This window comes from Phalaenopsis equestris, unplaced genomic scaffold, assembly GCF_001263595.1.
Source record: "Phalaenopsis equestris unplaced genomic scaffold, ASM126359v1 Scaffold000030, whole genome shotgun sequence".
In the NCBI taxonomy this organism is placed as follows: Eukaryota; Viridiplantae; Streptophyta; class Magnoliopsida; order Asparagales; family Orchidaceae; genus Phalaenopsis; species Phalaenopsis equestris.
In genome coordinates this window covers 1,044,257-1,059,047 of record NW_018164472.1, presented here as the reverse complement: position 1 = coordinate 1,059,047, position 14,791 = coordinate 1,044,257, and the positions used below count along the sequence as shown (strand labels likewise).

General features: G+C 34.1%; 2 protein-coding genes across 3 annotated transcripts in view; one reads left to right on the top strand and one right to left on the bottom strand.

Moving 5' to 3' along the window:
- LOC110018683 (probable methyltransferase PMT23) overlaps positions 1–3,710 on the top strand; it is a 23,338-nt gene extending 19,628 nt beyond the window's left edge. For both annotated transcript variants that reach the window (XM_020716081.1, XM_020716082.1), the window contains exons 7-8: positions 2,243–2,437; positions 3,345–3,710. In XM_020716081.1, coding sequence (XP_020571740.1) covers positions 2,243–2,437; positions 3,345–3,534 — 385 coding nt within the window. In that variant the 3' untranslated portion in view covers positions 3,535–3,710. The remainder of the gene's footprint in view (positions 1–2,242; positions 2,438–3,344) is intronic.
- A 2,499-nt stretch (positions 3,711–6,209) lies between these two features.
- The window catches only part of LOC110018647 (ubiquitin-activating enzyme E1 1-like), a 17,672-nt gene continuing 9,090 nt past the window's right edge, over positions 6,210–14,791 (bottom strand). Inside the window, 5 exon segments of the mRNA XM_020716014.1 lie at positions 6,210–7,021; positions 7,885–8,317; positions 11,082–11,333; positions 11,335–11,936; positions 12,304–13,098. Coding sequence (XP_020571673.1) covers positions 6,425–7,021; positions 7,885–8,317; positions 11,082–11,333; positions 11,335–11,936; positions 12,304–13,098 — 2,679 coding nt within the window. The 3' untranslated portion in view covers positions 6,210–6,424.

The following is a 14,791-nucleotide window of genomic DNA, read 5'->3' as shown; positions in this document are numbered from 1 at the left end:
CACATTTACATTGTTCATGCCGCGTTGCTTTTCTTCTTGGAGCGCGAGAGAATGTGCTTTGCTGACATTGGGAAGGGGATCCATGAGCAAAATTTGTCCTCTTATACTAGTGTATGTTTCATTAAGCCCCATGAGAAATTTCATGGTTTTCTGGTTTTGCTGAAACTGCATCACTTCCTTCATGACACCACACGTGCATTTAGGAATGTTATGGAGGGCGTCACGTTCATCCCATAAACCTTGGAGCTTGGTGTAATAAGCTCCAACTGTCATATCGCCTTGCTTGCAATCGTGGATGGCTTCTTCGACATGGAAAATATGAACGTTGTTGGTACGAGAAAAACATTCCTTCAAGTCGAGCCAGATTTCATGGGCACTGTCGTTATATATTATACTTGCTCCAATGTCTTCTGCAATTGAATTAAACAACCATGCCTTGACAAGGTTGTTGCAGCGCCTCCATTGTTGAAGTTCTGCGGTGGACGTCTCTGGTGGTTCTTGGACGGTGCCGTTGACAAAACCTTCTTTGTTTTTGATGTTGAGAGCCATCAACATGGCACGACTCCAAGAATTGTAGTTTTCTCCATTCAGCGGTTGCGTAACAAGCACGAGATCGGGTTGATCTGAGTAGTGGAGAAAAAAGGGGTCGTTCGGATTATTGAATTTGCTAGATTCAGGTTTTGCTGAATTTTGAGTTTCGTCTGCCATGTGTTTTGGCTTAGAAAGAAGATAGATGGGGTTTTTGCGTGGAAGAGGAGATGGTAAGACTCAGAATCGTGTTTGCTCTGATACCATGTTAAAACTCAGAATAATGTGGTGGAATACGCACATTTTCATTAATATGAATAAGGTTATAAATAACCCTTACAATAATCTTGTAAAAGGAAAAATAATAAAAGGTAAATGATATGAAAGGAAGGGTATAACACTTAATATCTCTAATAATTAATTCGCATTAATTATTAGGAGATATAGGAAATAACGTAAAATAGGGAAATAAATATCTCATTAATTCTAAGGAAATAATTTATTTACAAGAATAAATTATTTCCTATCATAACTCTAATTCTAAGGAAATAATTTATTTATAAGAATAAATTATTTCCTATCATAACTCTAATTCTAAGGAAATAATTTATTTATAAGAATAAATTATTTCCTATCATAACTCCTAACAAATCCTCATGAGCTTTATTGTTTTTGTGCAGTTTATTTTCATTTCCTTTGTCAATGTTTGACTTATTTCTTTGTGTCAACGTTTTATCAATGGTAGAGTTTGAAAGTTCTAGCCGTTATCAACTTTTAATTTGAAATTTGAATTTGTAGAGATACTCTGCTGTAATTAGGCACATAGCTTGTGTGGCCAGTTTTTCTTTGCTCATCGAATACACTCGATTCCTTTAGTTGTAGTATTTTAACTTCCCGTCATAAGTAATAATCTTTTTTACATGAGTAGTGCCAGAAAACGAAGAAAAAAGAGAAGACTGGCGGCTTTATGATAAATGATAAGCCCAGCATAGAAATGATTTTGTTTGAAGACAACAATCGCACATTTTAACAACTTCTGATTGATGCGTGATGGAAAATTCTATTCTTGAGTTCTGGGAAAAGTTCTGTAGGCAATCAGCAATTTCTAATAAGCATCCATATGTGTCAGAGTGATGTGTTGTTCCACATCATATCTGAAATCGGTTACTTTGTGTTCTATATCTCTTACTTGTACAGATTGTGTGCTACATCTCTAGGTTCTGCAGTTTGAGAATTAGGTATGCGGAGAGGGAAAAAGATTGCAGATTTCCTTCTTCCACACAAGAAAAAGTAATTTTTTTTTGTAGTAATCTGAGAGCTGCATGGATGTACAAATAGGAGTTAATATAGAATCCCGAATAATCAATTTTTTACCTTTTTTTTTTCCATTTTATTTCATTAAGAAAACATATTTAACTAATATCTTAAGGTTTCCTTTCTGCAAAAACTGTCTGATCGAAACATATTTTCCCATCCTCTTGAATGAGTTGTGTTTCACTGCCATATTTGATAGAAGTGATAGATACTTGATTTCTTAAGGATACTTGCACGGGACAAAACTCGTAAATGCATCTGCTCGCTTTTTCAGCAAGCCGCCTGTGCGCTAATTTTGTACATAGCAATATTTCAAGCGCTATGTTTGTAATTATCACATTTAACTTTTCTTTCTTAATGCTAGTTTTCTAATCTATAGTTTTGTTCCCTATCCTTACAGGTTTGCTGCAGCGCTAGTCAAAAAACCTGTGTGGGTAATGAACGTTGTGCCCATCCATGGACCGAATACTTTGCCCATCATCTTTGATAGAGGTTTAATTGGAATATATCATGATTGGTGTGAGTCATTTAACACGTATCCTAGAACATATGATCTGCTGCACTCCAGTTTTCTATTTGGCAGCCTTTCAAAGAGGTATCATTTTTAAAATTTTTATTTTTCATCTGTAGCCATCCAAAATTTTAAGAGCTTGATTGGGATCATATTTTACTTTTTATTTATATTTTTGTTTTTAAATCATGTTTATTTAGTGTATTTTTTACATGATTTTATTTATTTTTTAAATAAACCAACTTGTTTTTAAAAATACTGAAAATAATTTTTAAGTGTTCTGAGCATTTTTTTAAAACAATCATGCCTTATTTAGTCATGTCAAACATATTTTATTTTCAAAAACAAACATGAACATGATAAAATGAAAACAAAAAATAAAGTGATGGGCCTGATTGGGATCACCTTTATATGTTTTTTGTTTTACTTATGGTTTGATTTCAAATAAAATTTGTTGGTATGTTTAAAATTGGTCATCAACTTTAAAACTAGTTGTTTGGAGTGTTTTTAATAACAAGCTGATTTGTTTTAAAATTTAAAAAATAAAAGCATATGAAAAATATACCAACTAAACATAATTAAAAGAAAAATAAAAGTAAAAATTGATCTCTAATAGGCCCCAAGTCATCCAACCATGGTAGTTGTGAGATAATTTGATAATTATGAACGTATAATAATTTATGGGCATTTACATTCATGCAACCCGAATTTCATTTATTTAGATATCTAACACAACTTTGTTTTTTACACTCATACAACCCAAATATTTCACATCACACCAAAAATATCACTATTTTAACTTATAAAAAAATGAAATTCATCTTCTTATGCATAGGAAGGGTGGCGAACATTTAAAAATTGAAGTTTAGGCGTGTAAATACATAAGAAATGACTGGCATGCATGTAAATCTTCCAGTAACTCAACATTTTTTGCCACAATCAATACTGTTTCTGCCCTGTAACCAATTCAGCCTTGCCTTCTATCATGTAGGTGTGACCTCGTAGATGTTGTTATAGAAATGGATCGAATTTTGAGGCCCGACGGATGGGTTTTAATTCAAGAGACTGACAAAATGATTAAGAAGCTAAACTCCATGTTGCAGACACTTCACTGGGCTACTACCATCCACAAGGGTACGTTTCTTGTTGCCAAAAAAAGTTTTTGGCGTCCATCTCCTTGATGCTACTACACCACCTTCCTTTTTCCTTTACTATTCTTTTTCAGGTTGTGGTCATTAGCTAATCCCCTTTTTTTTTGCACCAAATAAAAATGTAATTTAGGATATAAGAGCTTATTTTTTTTACCCATGTCTTGTTTGCTGATATTAAAGTCTCTCTCTATCTATCTATCTATACACACACACATATACATAGATACGTATACATTCATACATACATACAAGTGTAATGTTTAATATGTTTTAATAATGATTTGCTTGAATTTTTTTTCTGGAAGACTTACATGCAATTTCTATGTATTTACATATCGCCTTAATTGTGCTTGAAAAGGTGTGTTTCACTTTTTAAAATTAATACGGTGGCATTTTTTGATGTGAGTGGTATAATGTAAGAAGTAAAATTTAGGTGGTAGACATATAAATACATAAGAATTGAGTGGTATGCATGTAAATGCGCCTTGCCATGTTAATAATATGGCATGGCAGTTTCTCTTGGCTATTACGTACGTTTGTTTAATCTAATTGCTAAGGTTATATTTAAGCAATACAGCATAATTATAGGATAGAGACATGTCGGAGTAATATCATCCATGAGTATGAAAAGTTAACTTTGGCACAGCCTTGGACATGAGTCAGGCATGATGATGTTTTAGAGTATTATTATGGATGATTGGTAATATATCATTAACAAAAGCCCACAATTTCAATGAGAGGAGTCATGTATATTATTGATGATTGGCAATAAATTATTACTAGCAAGCATTGTTACATTGATAAGCACATCACATGCAGACTCCCAATCATACTCAGAGGCGTTGGGTTGATGCGTCATGGCAATGCTAGCTTTAAGCGGCTTACATGAACCTTCATTCATCTTCGGTGGAGGTTCTGTTAACCTTTTTTTTTTTTATATTACCCAAATTTTTACATAACATTTTAATCATTTTTTCATTACAAACATCCTCCTTTACCCACTAAAAAAATGCTTAAAATGTATATTTAAAATTTGGGTAGTTAAAATGATATATTCAATATTTTGGGTGGTAGTTATGTAAAAATCTCACTTAAAATGATTGAAATTCATGACTTATTCATGAATCATGAGTAGAGATGTAAACGAGCCAAGTAAGAGCGAGCCTAGCCTCGGCTCGTGTTCGGCTTGTTAAAAAATGCAACTGCTTGTGTTCGCCTCCTTTATATTTTAAACAGAAAAAATATGTTCGCGTTTAGCTTGTTTGTTTAGCGAGCCGAATATGAGTTGTTCACGAACAAAGTGTCTAGTCACGCAACTTTAGGATGTTGAAGATTTGGATGAGATTTAAATCTTATTATTTATATTAAAATATCATTCAAATCTAATTTAATATATTTTCCTTCTAATTTTTTAATCAATAATTTTAAATAATTATAATTTTTTGTAACCCAATTGTCAATTAAAATCTGTAAAATACTGCTCATCATATTATATATATAAATAAGAACGACCTAAAACTATTATACAAGCCTCCAATCAATCTTAATGTGCCAATTCAAGTACCGTCTTCTTAAGGTCAATTGCGTTAGAGGGGATTTGAACCCAAGGGGTCGTACACCGAGGATGTCAACAATCAATCCTAATGTGCCTAACAATTCAATTAAAATGATGTTTATTTTCCTATTGTTTATTTGTTTTTATCATTCTATTCTTAAATAGATTTGAAAACAAGGCAAATTTACATACATACCCCACATTTCTTATAAATTTACATATCTAACCGTCAAAATTCGATGTTGTGGTGACTTATAATATCTTGGTATCATAAATGTAGGCATTATGATAATAAAAACAAATTTATCATAGAAAATACATTGAAGAACGATAAAAAAAATGCAGACCTTCAGCTAGTAAAAAAATTATTACATTCAATTTAAATTCCAATACTTATAAATCTTAGATTATTGTCGTATCAACTGATGCATTCATGATAATAAAAATAAAATAAATAAATTTGCCATATTTTTTAAGCTCTTCCTGATCTAGTGACTGGCCTTGGGCAAACAGAATTGTTGTCATTATTCCCAATTCCCAGCCAAGCGAAGGACACAAGAAATATTAGAGAACATCTATTTGTCCAAGCCAACTAATAAAAACCTAAATCAGCTCATTGTCAATCGACTTCCCAAGCATTAAAAAAGAAACTCAACACGCTGCGCCGCAAATTAACAAGCCTTGGTTGACAAATATATTTTGGGAAATTTACATACATACCACACAATTCTTATGTATTTTACATATAAAACACCTATACTTTAATATTTACATTTATAACACTTCAGTATCATAAACCTATGCATGAAAATGTGATGTTTCATTTTTAAAAAGTAGAAGTGAAATTTTTTTTTTTTTTATGTAATATTAAAGAATTTACTGCTAGACATGTAAATATGAAGTTTCTCACTAAGCACTTCTTTGTCCATGGTCTCTCTCTCTCTAGAACCCCTATAATCTTAATTTGACGTAACCTTTTCCATCTCCTATCTCTTGAGGTCAACTTTATTATGTTGAAACCAACACATCATTTGACAAATCTCACGGTAGACTACCTACCCCCATTACATAATCCCAAAAACAGCTTTTTTTTTTTCATGTAATCGACATCATTATACCAAAATTACAAATTGAGCAACCCTACAAATAACAATCAAGAGAAAATGCAAATGATGGAAGTATATCAAGGCGAATAATGTACAAGCACAGTATCAAAGAACTCATTCAAGAGAAATGAAGCACCATTAAAAACTTGAAAGAAATAAAGTGCATCTTCGATCCGTCAAATAACACGGAAGAAGACGACATAATGGATGAGTCAGGTATTAAAGAAGTACATCAACAGATGCACAAAGAGGCCGAGGATCAACGGAAGTAAATCGATATCAGTGGGATATCAATGTCATTATCATCATCATCCTCGCAAGCCACCACAACATCCAGATGCCGCCGATATGGTGGCACTTCCAACTTCGCCACATCCTGGGCAATCTGCACGACCTTCTTCTCCATCCTATCTTTGTGCCTCGGAAACATACTGTTGTAAAGCAAGGAAGTTCCACAAGAAATGCTGTAGGCGTTAAGCCCCTTGTCCTTGAGCCATTGAAGAAGCTCATGAAGGGTGATGTTCCCCTCGATTATCCAACGGTCCCAGACAGTCCAGCTCATGTCCTGATGCTTGATTATTTTGGGAGGAACGGGCTCTGCCATGGAAAACAAGGGAAGGGCGAGGTTCGCGAAGGTGTTGCGGTAGTCTTCCAGCTTATGACCGCCAGCGAGGACTTTGTAGAGCTCGAGGCATACCAGACCGGTGGCCATTGCGGTGGACGTGGCAATGGCGGGGATGATTCGCCCAGCGATGAACTTTGCTTTCAGTTTATCTACTTCCGGAATGCTGTAGTTTCTAGCCCGCATGTTGGCTAGTCCGGCTATGAAGTCCATGTGAAAATTAGTGTCATCATCCTGAGTACATTTCACAGCATGAAAAAAAAAAGGTGTGTATAAATATCGCATTGCTTGATGTAATATGAAAGATTTTGGTGGTATTAATGTAAAAAATTGAAGTTTATGAGTTAGAAATGTAAAATACATAAAAAGAGATTCAAATTAAGCTGAATAATAAGAATCCATGCATCCAAATGGAAATATCAAACCGCTAAACAAATAGCTCAATTCACAAAACTCAAAGGTATTCCTGGAAAAATATCATATAAATAGCAAAATAAGAAGTGAAATTAACAAGAACACCTACAATGATCAACTTCTATAGACATTAAACATGAGCCAATCTGTGGAAGAAAATTTCCTACACATAATTGCTAGATTTTTTTAAAATTTGAAGGTGACGGTGATATCAAATGAAGCAGACTCCCATAATACCTTAGAATTGAATTTTCAGAGTATACTCAGGGAAAAAAAAAAAAATTATCACTAATTATCACTAACGAGGCCATTTCACCATTTCATACCTAGCAAACATTTCCGCGATGCAGATATAATTTCATTTTCAAATCAAGAAAATGTAAGCTGAAGCATGACCTAGTTCAAGACATAATGGAACTTAACAAACAAGTGCTAACACTTATTTCAAGATAAGTGCAAAAAAGGTCCTATAACTCTTTATAAGGGTACATCTTAGACCTAGAGTCTAGAAAAGTATCAATTCAATCCCCAACTCTTTTAATTGGGGCTAAAATAGTCCTCCCTGGTAACTATCTTAATCCATATAGGGACTAATTTGGCACTTTTATGTGCTCTGGGATTAAAATGAACCCCAAAAATAAGTCAGACGACTATTTTGACATTTCACTCTTCATTTTAAGTACCTTTTCAAACTGTAATGGGTTCATATGGAATCCAGGTGGTAGCCTCTTCGCACACTCCTCCAGTTTCACAACAAGCTCATTAATGACAGCGGCATCATCAATGGAGGCTGTCGACAAGCTTGTAGCACTTTCATCAGTAACAATTTTTACTCCCTTCTTAGGCTCAAAATCAGGCACTACTACTTTATCGATAGCATCAGCCAATTTCTCTGGGTTCTTGGCCCAATCAGGTATAGAAATTCCAAACGTCTCTGCTCTTAATATAGAAGCAGCCATGATCAAGTTAAGTTCGCTTGCATCACTGGTTGAGAACTGCAATGGGCGGGGGAAACGTTTTGGTGCAGACCAAAATGGTGTGGAGCTGCTTGTAACAGCGTCCTCAGGGAAAGTGAATGTTAGTTGCTTCACACGATTGGAGAAGTAATCTTCAAACCTGGGATACAAACATGTAAAAAATTTAGCTTATGCAAATTTTAATAGTGCTTGAAAACATGCAATAATTAAGAGGGCCGTTTGGGGTTACTTCTAATGTTTGCTTTTCATTATTTATTTTATTTTGTTTATATTTTTACTTGAAATAAAACATATTTGATATGTTATAATAAGTTTAATTGTTTTTAAAAACATTCAAATAATTTTTACATGTCTTGAGTAATTTTTAAAACTACCTAATTTATTTTTGAAATGAAAAAAATGCAAAAAATACACTAAACAAATATAATTTTTAAAATAAAAGCAAAAAATAACAACAATAGCAAACTTTTATCTCACTAAGTGAGGTCGTTACATGCATGCTTTTTCTCTGTTATGTCATATTGCACGTCATATTTTCATTTAATTCTAATAAATTAAAAATATTTTTTAACCAACATGACCAAATCTTTGTATGTATTTCTCTATCTTTTTTAACGTAAGTCGGATAAAAAACATCTACTCTCCTAACTGGGACATTCGATGGTCAACATTTAACGTGACTAAATCATCTAAGGTGATTCTCTAATCTTGTCTGCTATTGGATCTACTCCAACCCTTTCATCGATATATTCATTTTGAATTTATTCTCTAAGCGTAAAGCCATTCATCCACCTGAGCATTCTCACATCAACAACGCTTAACTTAATTTTATGCTTCTATTTTGCAGGCTAACATTCTGCTTCATAAAGCATTGCAGGTTCACCACCATTTAAAATTTTACTTCAAGTCTAAGAGGTACTTTTATATCACACAAGAGGCTCAATGCATTCATCCACTTCAACCAACCAACTTGAATTCTACTAAAAGCATCCTCATCTATATCACCATCACTTTGAGCAAGTCTCGAGATATCTAAAACATTCACTCTTTTTAGTGACTTGATCACTCATCGTTACAATCCCGTCACTAGATATACTACTACTAAAATTACATTGCATGTATTCAGTTTTAGATCTATTCAAACAAAAGCCTTTAGACTCTAAAGTTGACCACCATAATTAAAGTTTTTACTGAACTCTCCCTCTCTCTAATCTTATCCACAAGCAAGAAATCATCAGTGAAAACCATACGCCATGGTACATCCTCCTATAAATGTCCAGTAAAAACATCTTTAACTAAAGTAAATATATAAGGGATTAAAACTGATCCTTGATGTAATCCAACTGAAATAGAAAAATAGTTGACCAATCCTCCTTGTGTTCAAACACAAGTAATAACTATAGTATACATATCTTTAATGATTTGAATATAAGTAATAAAAACATTTTTCTTTTCTAAAATACTCCAAAGTACTTCTCTTGAAACATTATCAAAAGCTTTTTCCAAATCAACAAAAATCATATGTAAATCCTCTTTACCATCTATACTTCTCCATCAAACCTTTCAATAAATGTATAACTCCCCTAGTAGACTTGCCCAACATGAATCCTAATTGATTTTGAGAAATTTTTGTATCACATCGTAGTCTATGTTCAATTACTCTCTCCCATAACTTTAATGTCTAACATATTAACTTAATTTTTCTATAATTTGAACTTTTGTGCCCCCTCTTTATTCTTAAAAATAGAAATCAATAGACTTTTTCTCCACTCGTCAACATCTTTTTAGTTTTTAAATTAATATTAAAAAATTTAATAAACCTAGAAATTCTCAAATCTCCTACATATTTCCACACTCCTATTGGAATATTATCAGATCCTACTTTAAAGATCAAAATAATATACCAAATAAAGTAAAGAAAGTTCAACAAACAAGTTCTGCCTAGATCTTCCATAAGACTTTCAACTCAACATATCAACAACTGGCGGCATAGCTGTTCTCCCCAATATTTATTATAATATAATCATCATGCAAATGATAGATAACAATAGATTGTTAATTCTGAAAAAAATTAAAATTTAAATACATAATTAAAATCATATTAATCTAAATATCTAAATCATCACCACTCAAAAGATAGATAATAAAAGAGCCAAAATCTTCTAGAGATAAATAAGACAACAACGAGAAAAGCTCAAAATAAAAACAAAGCCATTCATAAAATGCACAGTGCAAGTGCGTGACATCAAACTATTTTTAGTTTGATTGGACAGGTGTACTAAGGAGCAATTAAAAAAAAGAAGGTTTACATACATACCATTTAATTCCTATGCATTTACATATCTAACCCCTTAACATCACTTTTTATACATACACCTTACCCATACATGAAAAGGTGCATTTCACTTTTTTAAAGTTAAAATAGTGGTACTTTTTATGTGATAAGAAAGATTTGGGTGATATTAATGTAAAAAAAAATAGAGTTCAGAGGTTAGATATGTAAATACTTAGGAATTAGGTGGTATGTATGTAAATGCCCCTTAGAAAAATCAGATCAGTATTCCACTCCATCTCAAAGTGCTGAATAACTAGGCCAAGTGTTAACAAACATTACCGTTAGGATAGCTTTGACAGAAAAACAGGAAAAGCTGACAAGTAGATAGAAGAAATTTGGAAAAGGGGCATTTAAAAACATAACACACAATTCTAATACATTTACATATCTCACGCACACTCCGATCCTTAATATCACATCAAAATAGCACTATTACCACTTATTTAAAAGTCAAATACACTTTTTCATGCATAGTCTTTGTATGTAAATATGAAAGTTTAGGTGTGAGATATGTAAATACATAAGAATTGTGTGAAATGTATGTAAATTTCCTATAAAAACTATATACCTGAGGCGTGCCCAACTGACACAGTCTTGGAAGGTATTGCATCTATCCTTGTCAAGACAGTCCACAACATGCTCAAGAAGATCCTTTGCTTGGGCATCACCTGCCGCCTTAACAGCAGCATAGTATTCGCTCGGATTAGCTAAGAACTTGTTCACTTCGCTGGGCGTCTTATCAAACATGCCCTCAAATTCGGATCTGGCCCATGTCAAGCAGTGATCAATGTTGTGGGGGAAAGAGTGAACAGTGCACATATGGTGGGTCTCTTGACGCACCATAATTCTCAGTAAGGTGAGGCACAACCATTTGTGTGTTACACTTGGTACCAAGGGTCCCAGATTCCAGCAATGGCTTCTGAAAATACAAACATCTTCCATCTATATACATCCTAGCAATAACATTGTCCAAGGCATTGATAACAACATCCAGGCTCCCCCAAAAAGTATCATCGAACACATTTTCTGTCTCGGGACTCGCTCGATTTTGCAAAGCCTCGATATGAAGCAAAGGGTTGATTGTAGTAGCGGCGGCGGCGGCCACGGTAGATTTAGCCTGCCCAATATTCCAATCACGGAAGAGAAACTGGCGACTGAGGTTACTCTTCTCAATGACATCATCATCAGTTATTGTTAATTTTCCTTTGTGGCTGCAACAGAGCCCCATTAGTGCCAAGTTTTTTAAGAATTCGCATCCAAGAGCACCAGAACCTATTATAAATGCATTGGTTTCTTCCATTTTCTTCTGAAACTTAGCTCCAAATACTGAGATTTGAGCATCATATCGGGAATTTAATGACTTTAGATCTCTAGGATCCAGAGGTTCAGGAGGGAGTGATTCTGCTGAATCAAAATAGAAGAACTGTACAGCAGGCATGCCAAGCATTTGTTAGATCAAAGGAATAACAATATATCACGCAAAAACATAACAGAACAAACTAAAGAAAAAGGAAGATTTACATACATGCCACTCAATTCTTAGGCACTCACATATCTAACACCTCAACTTCAATTTTTACATATACACCACCTTATCTATGCACGAAAATGTGCATTTCAATTTTGAAAAGTTAAAACAGTGGTATTTTTTATGTGATATGAAAGATTTCAGGTATAACTGTAAAAATTAAAGTTTTGAGTGTTAGATATGCAAATACATAGGAATTCAGTGGTATGTATATAAATGCCCCAAAGAAAAATAGATAAATCAAATACTTATAAATACTAACCTGGAAAAGGGGATGGAACTTGCCAGAACAAGCCTTCATAACCTCTTGACCAACAATACCACCAAACATTGCTGCCATAGGATTCAAGACAGCTCTCGAGCCACTTGCAAATTGATATAGAAGTTTACTATCGATATTCTCGATCTTATCTTTATGCATTCTCTCATTGATTACAACAGCAAAATTTATTAATTTCTGAGCATCTTCCTCGGAACCAGGAGTAGGGAAACGCCCAAATTCATGCCGAAAGACATCCAATGCTTGAAACGCTAAATGTAGCAGAATTGGGCGATCAAACTTGGAAAAATCACTTAGAAGAAAGTCACCTGGATCTCCCAACGCCTCTCTTAAAGGCTTGAATTGCAATACCTTGGGTTGTTTCACCTGTGTTACAATACCACCTCTATCGTATGTTCCAAATCCAGTAGTGTCTTCTTCCAAAGCAAAAGAATATGGTCTTGCGTTAATAACTTTCCGTGGTTTTCCATCATTCAGCTCTACCATTCCTCGCACTTCAGAAAATATAACGAGGTCCCCATCCTGAAATTCCAGACGCTCGTCATCAACACATGACACGAGCGCAGGGCAATCATTACTGATAGATGCAATGATCCCTGTATGAGGTTCCTCTCCATCAACATCTACAACAGTAAAAGTTGGACCAAAGTCACAGAATACGCTCCCAAAAAGGCCTCGTATTTCAGATTTGATGAAAGCAATTGGGGGTTGGTGATTGCGGCAAAAATCATCAAACTCAATAGCTTTATCTAAGCTAATATCTGAGAACACAACAGCCTGCACAGCAAAGATTGAAAAAAGAAAAAGGGTTGAAAGACATTAATAGCTAAGGAATACTGAATGCCCGCATAAGAAGTATGGAAAAAGGAAAAGTTAAACATAAGCAGCAGCCAGCAAGCATGGACTCAGATTTGAATAGATGAATAGGAACAACAAAAAGTTCAGAAGGAATCCACACTTTAATTCCAACAACAACGAGTGAACAACAACTATCAATTCAACTTATGATATAAATATTTAAAGCATAATATCCAATTTTCTATGCTTACCAAGTCTGAAATTTTGTAACACTGCATGCCTAAACCAAGGCATTAACAATCAGAAATACAATAAACAGGAATAAAAAATCAATTATAACAATACAAATTAAAAAAAAAAGGAATTTAAGTCTTGATATAATTATGTTCAAAATTTTATTCCCAGCTATTGAGACTAATCACCTCGATCTTCAAATTTGGCAGATTAATGCAAAAGTTTTCAAATCGATTCCTGTGGCAGAATTTTCTTCTGGCAAATCCTATAATAAAGCTTTCTAATGCAGTTCTTTAGCATCCTTTACACCCCTATAATCCTGTGAAACCATAGCATTTATTCTTACAACCAATCTATTATGTCATATTGTAGTGTATATTCTCGGGAAATCAACTTATTGCATTATTTGTTGTTCCTTTGTTATGCCTTCTCCTACAGCTGCGAATTGTTCCATCTTCTTCAGTCTAATTCTATGTCCTGTTCTTTAAGGGAAATTAAATAATTATAAATAGATTCCTAATGCAGTGCTAAAAAATGGTAATGAATTTAAGTAAAAAAGTTTAACTTAAATATTATCAAATAGAAAAACTTGCAATCATAAATCCAAGATTTAGTAAATCCAACTCCTCAATTCCTATTCAATTTTTGCCTTAATCCAAATTTACTAAATCCTGTTGTTGGTGAGATTTACTAAATTTGGATTTATAAGATTTATTAAAACTGCTAAAGAGAACCCCTTAGTTGAATAAAATTTCTAATACCAATTTTCAAACTTGCGTAGAATTTAAAGGTGCATATAATTTGAGTGTGGCATAAGTACAACTACCTAATTTTGGCATTAGGAATCTCCATATATAAGCATTAGGCCTAATTTTCTTCACTTCAGTGAAAACTTTCCCTTATTTATTTTCTTCTAAATATTTTGTTAATGGCTTTGCAAGAGTTCTTAATTTTGATAAAACTTACAACAATTAGGGCTTTGTTGACCTCATTTTTAGTGAGGTCTAGTCTTCCTCTTAGGGTTTAGGATCTAGCCTTAGGGATCCCCCTTCGACTATCTTAGAACCTTAGAAATGGGACCCGCCTCATTTTAGAAATTCAACCCGCTTCTGTACTCCTTTGTGGTTCCGCGTGTGTGGTATCGACTTCTAGCATTTAGAAGGATGAAACCAACATGAGAGAACCCAAAAGGAGTCCCTATAGGACCTTTAAGCCTTAGGGTGACCTTTTGCACAATTCGCACTCCCGCGCGCACAAACTTTGCAATTCGGAGAGTCGACGCGTCCGATCGCCACAATTCACATCGCTTGCACTATTATTTGTCGAAGACTCGAGTAAACTTGTCGAGGCGATCAACCACGGGTCGAAGTAAGTAAGACTTTTGGGACGATCGATCGCGGGTCGAAATTTTGTGAAATTTGAATTTCGACGCGTTTTG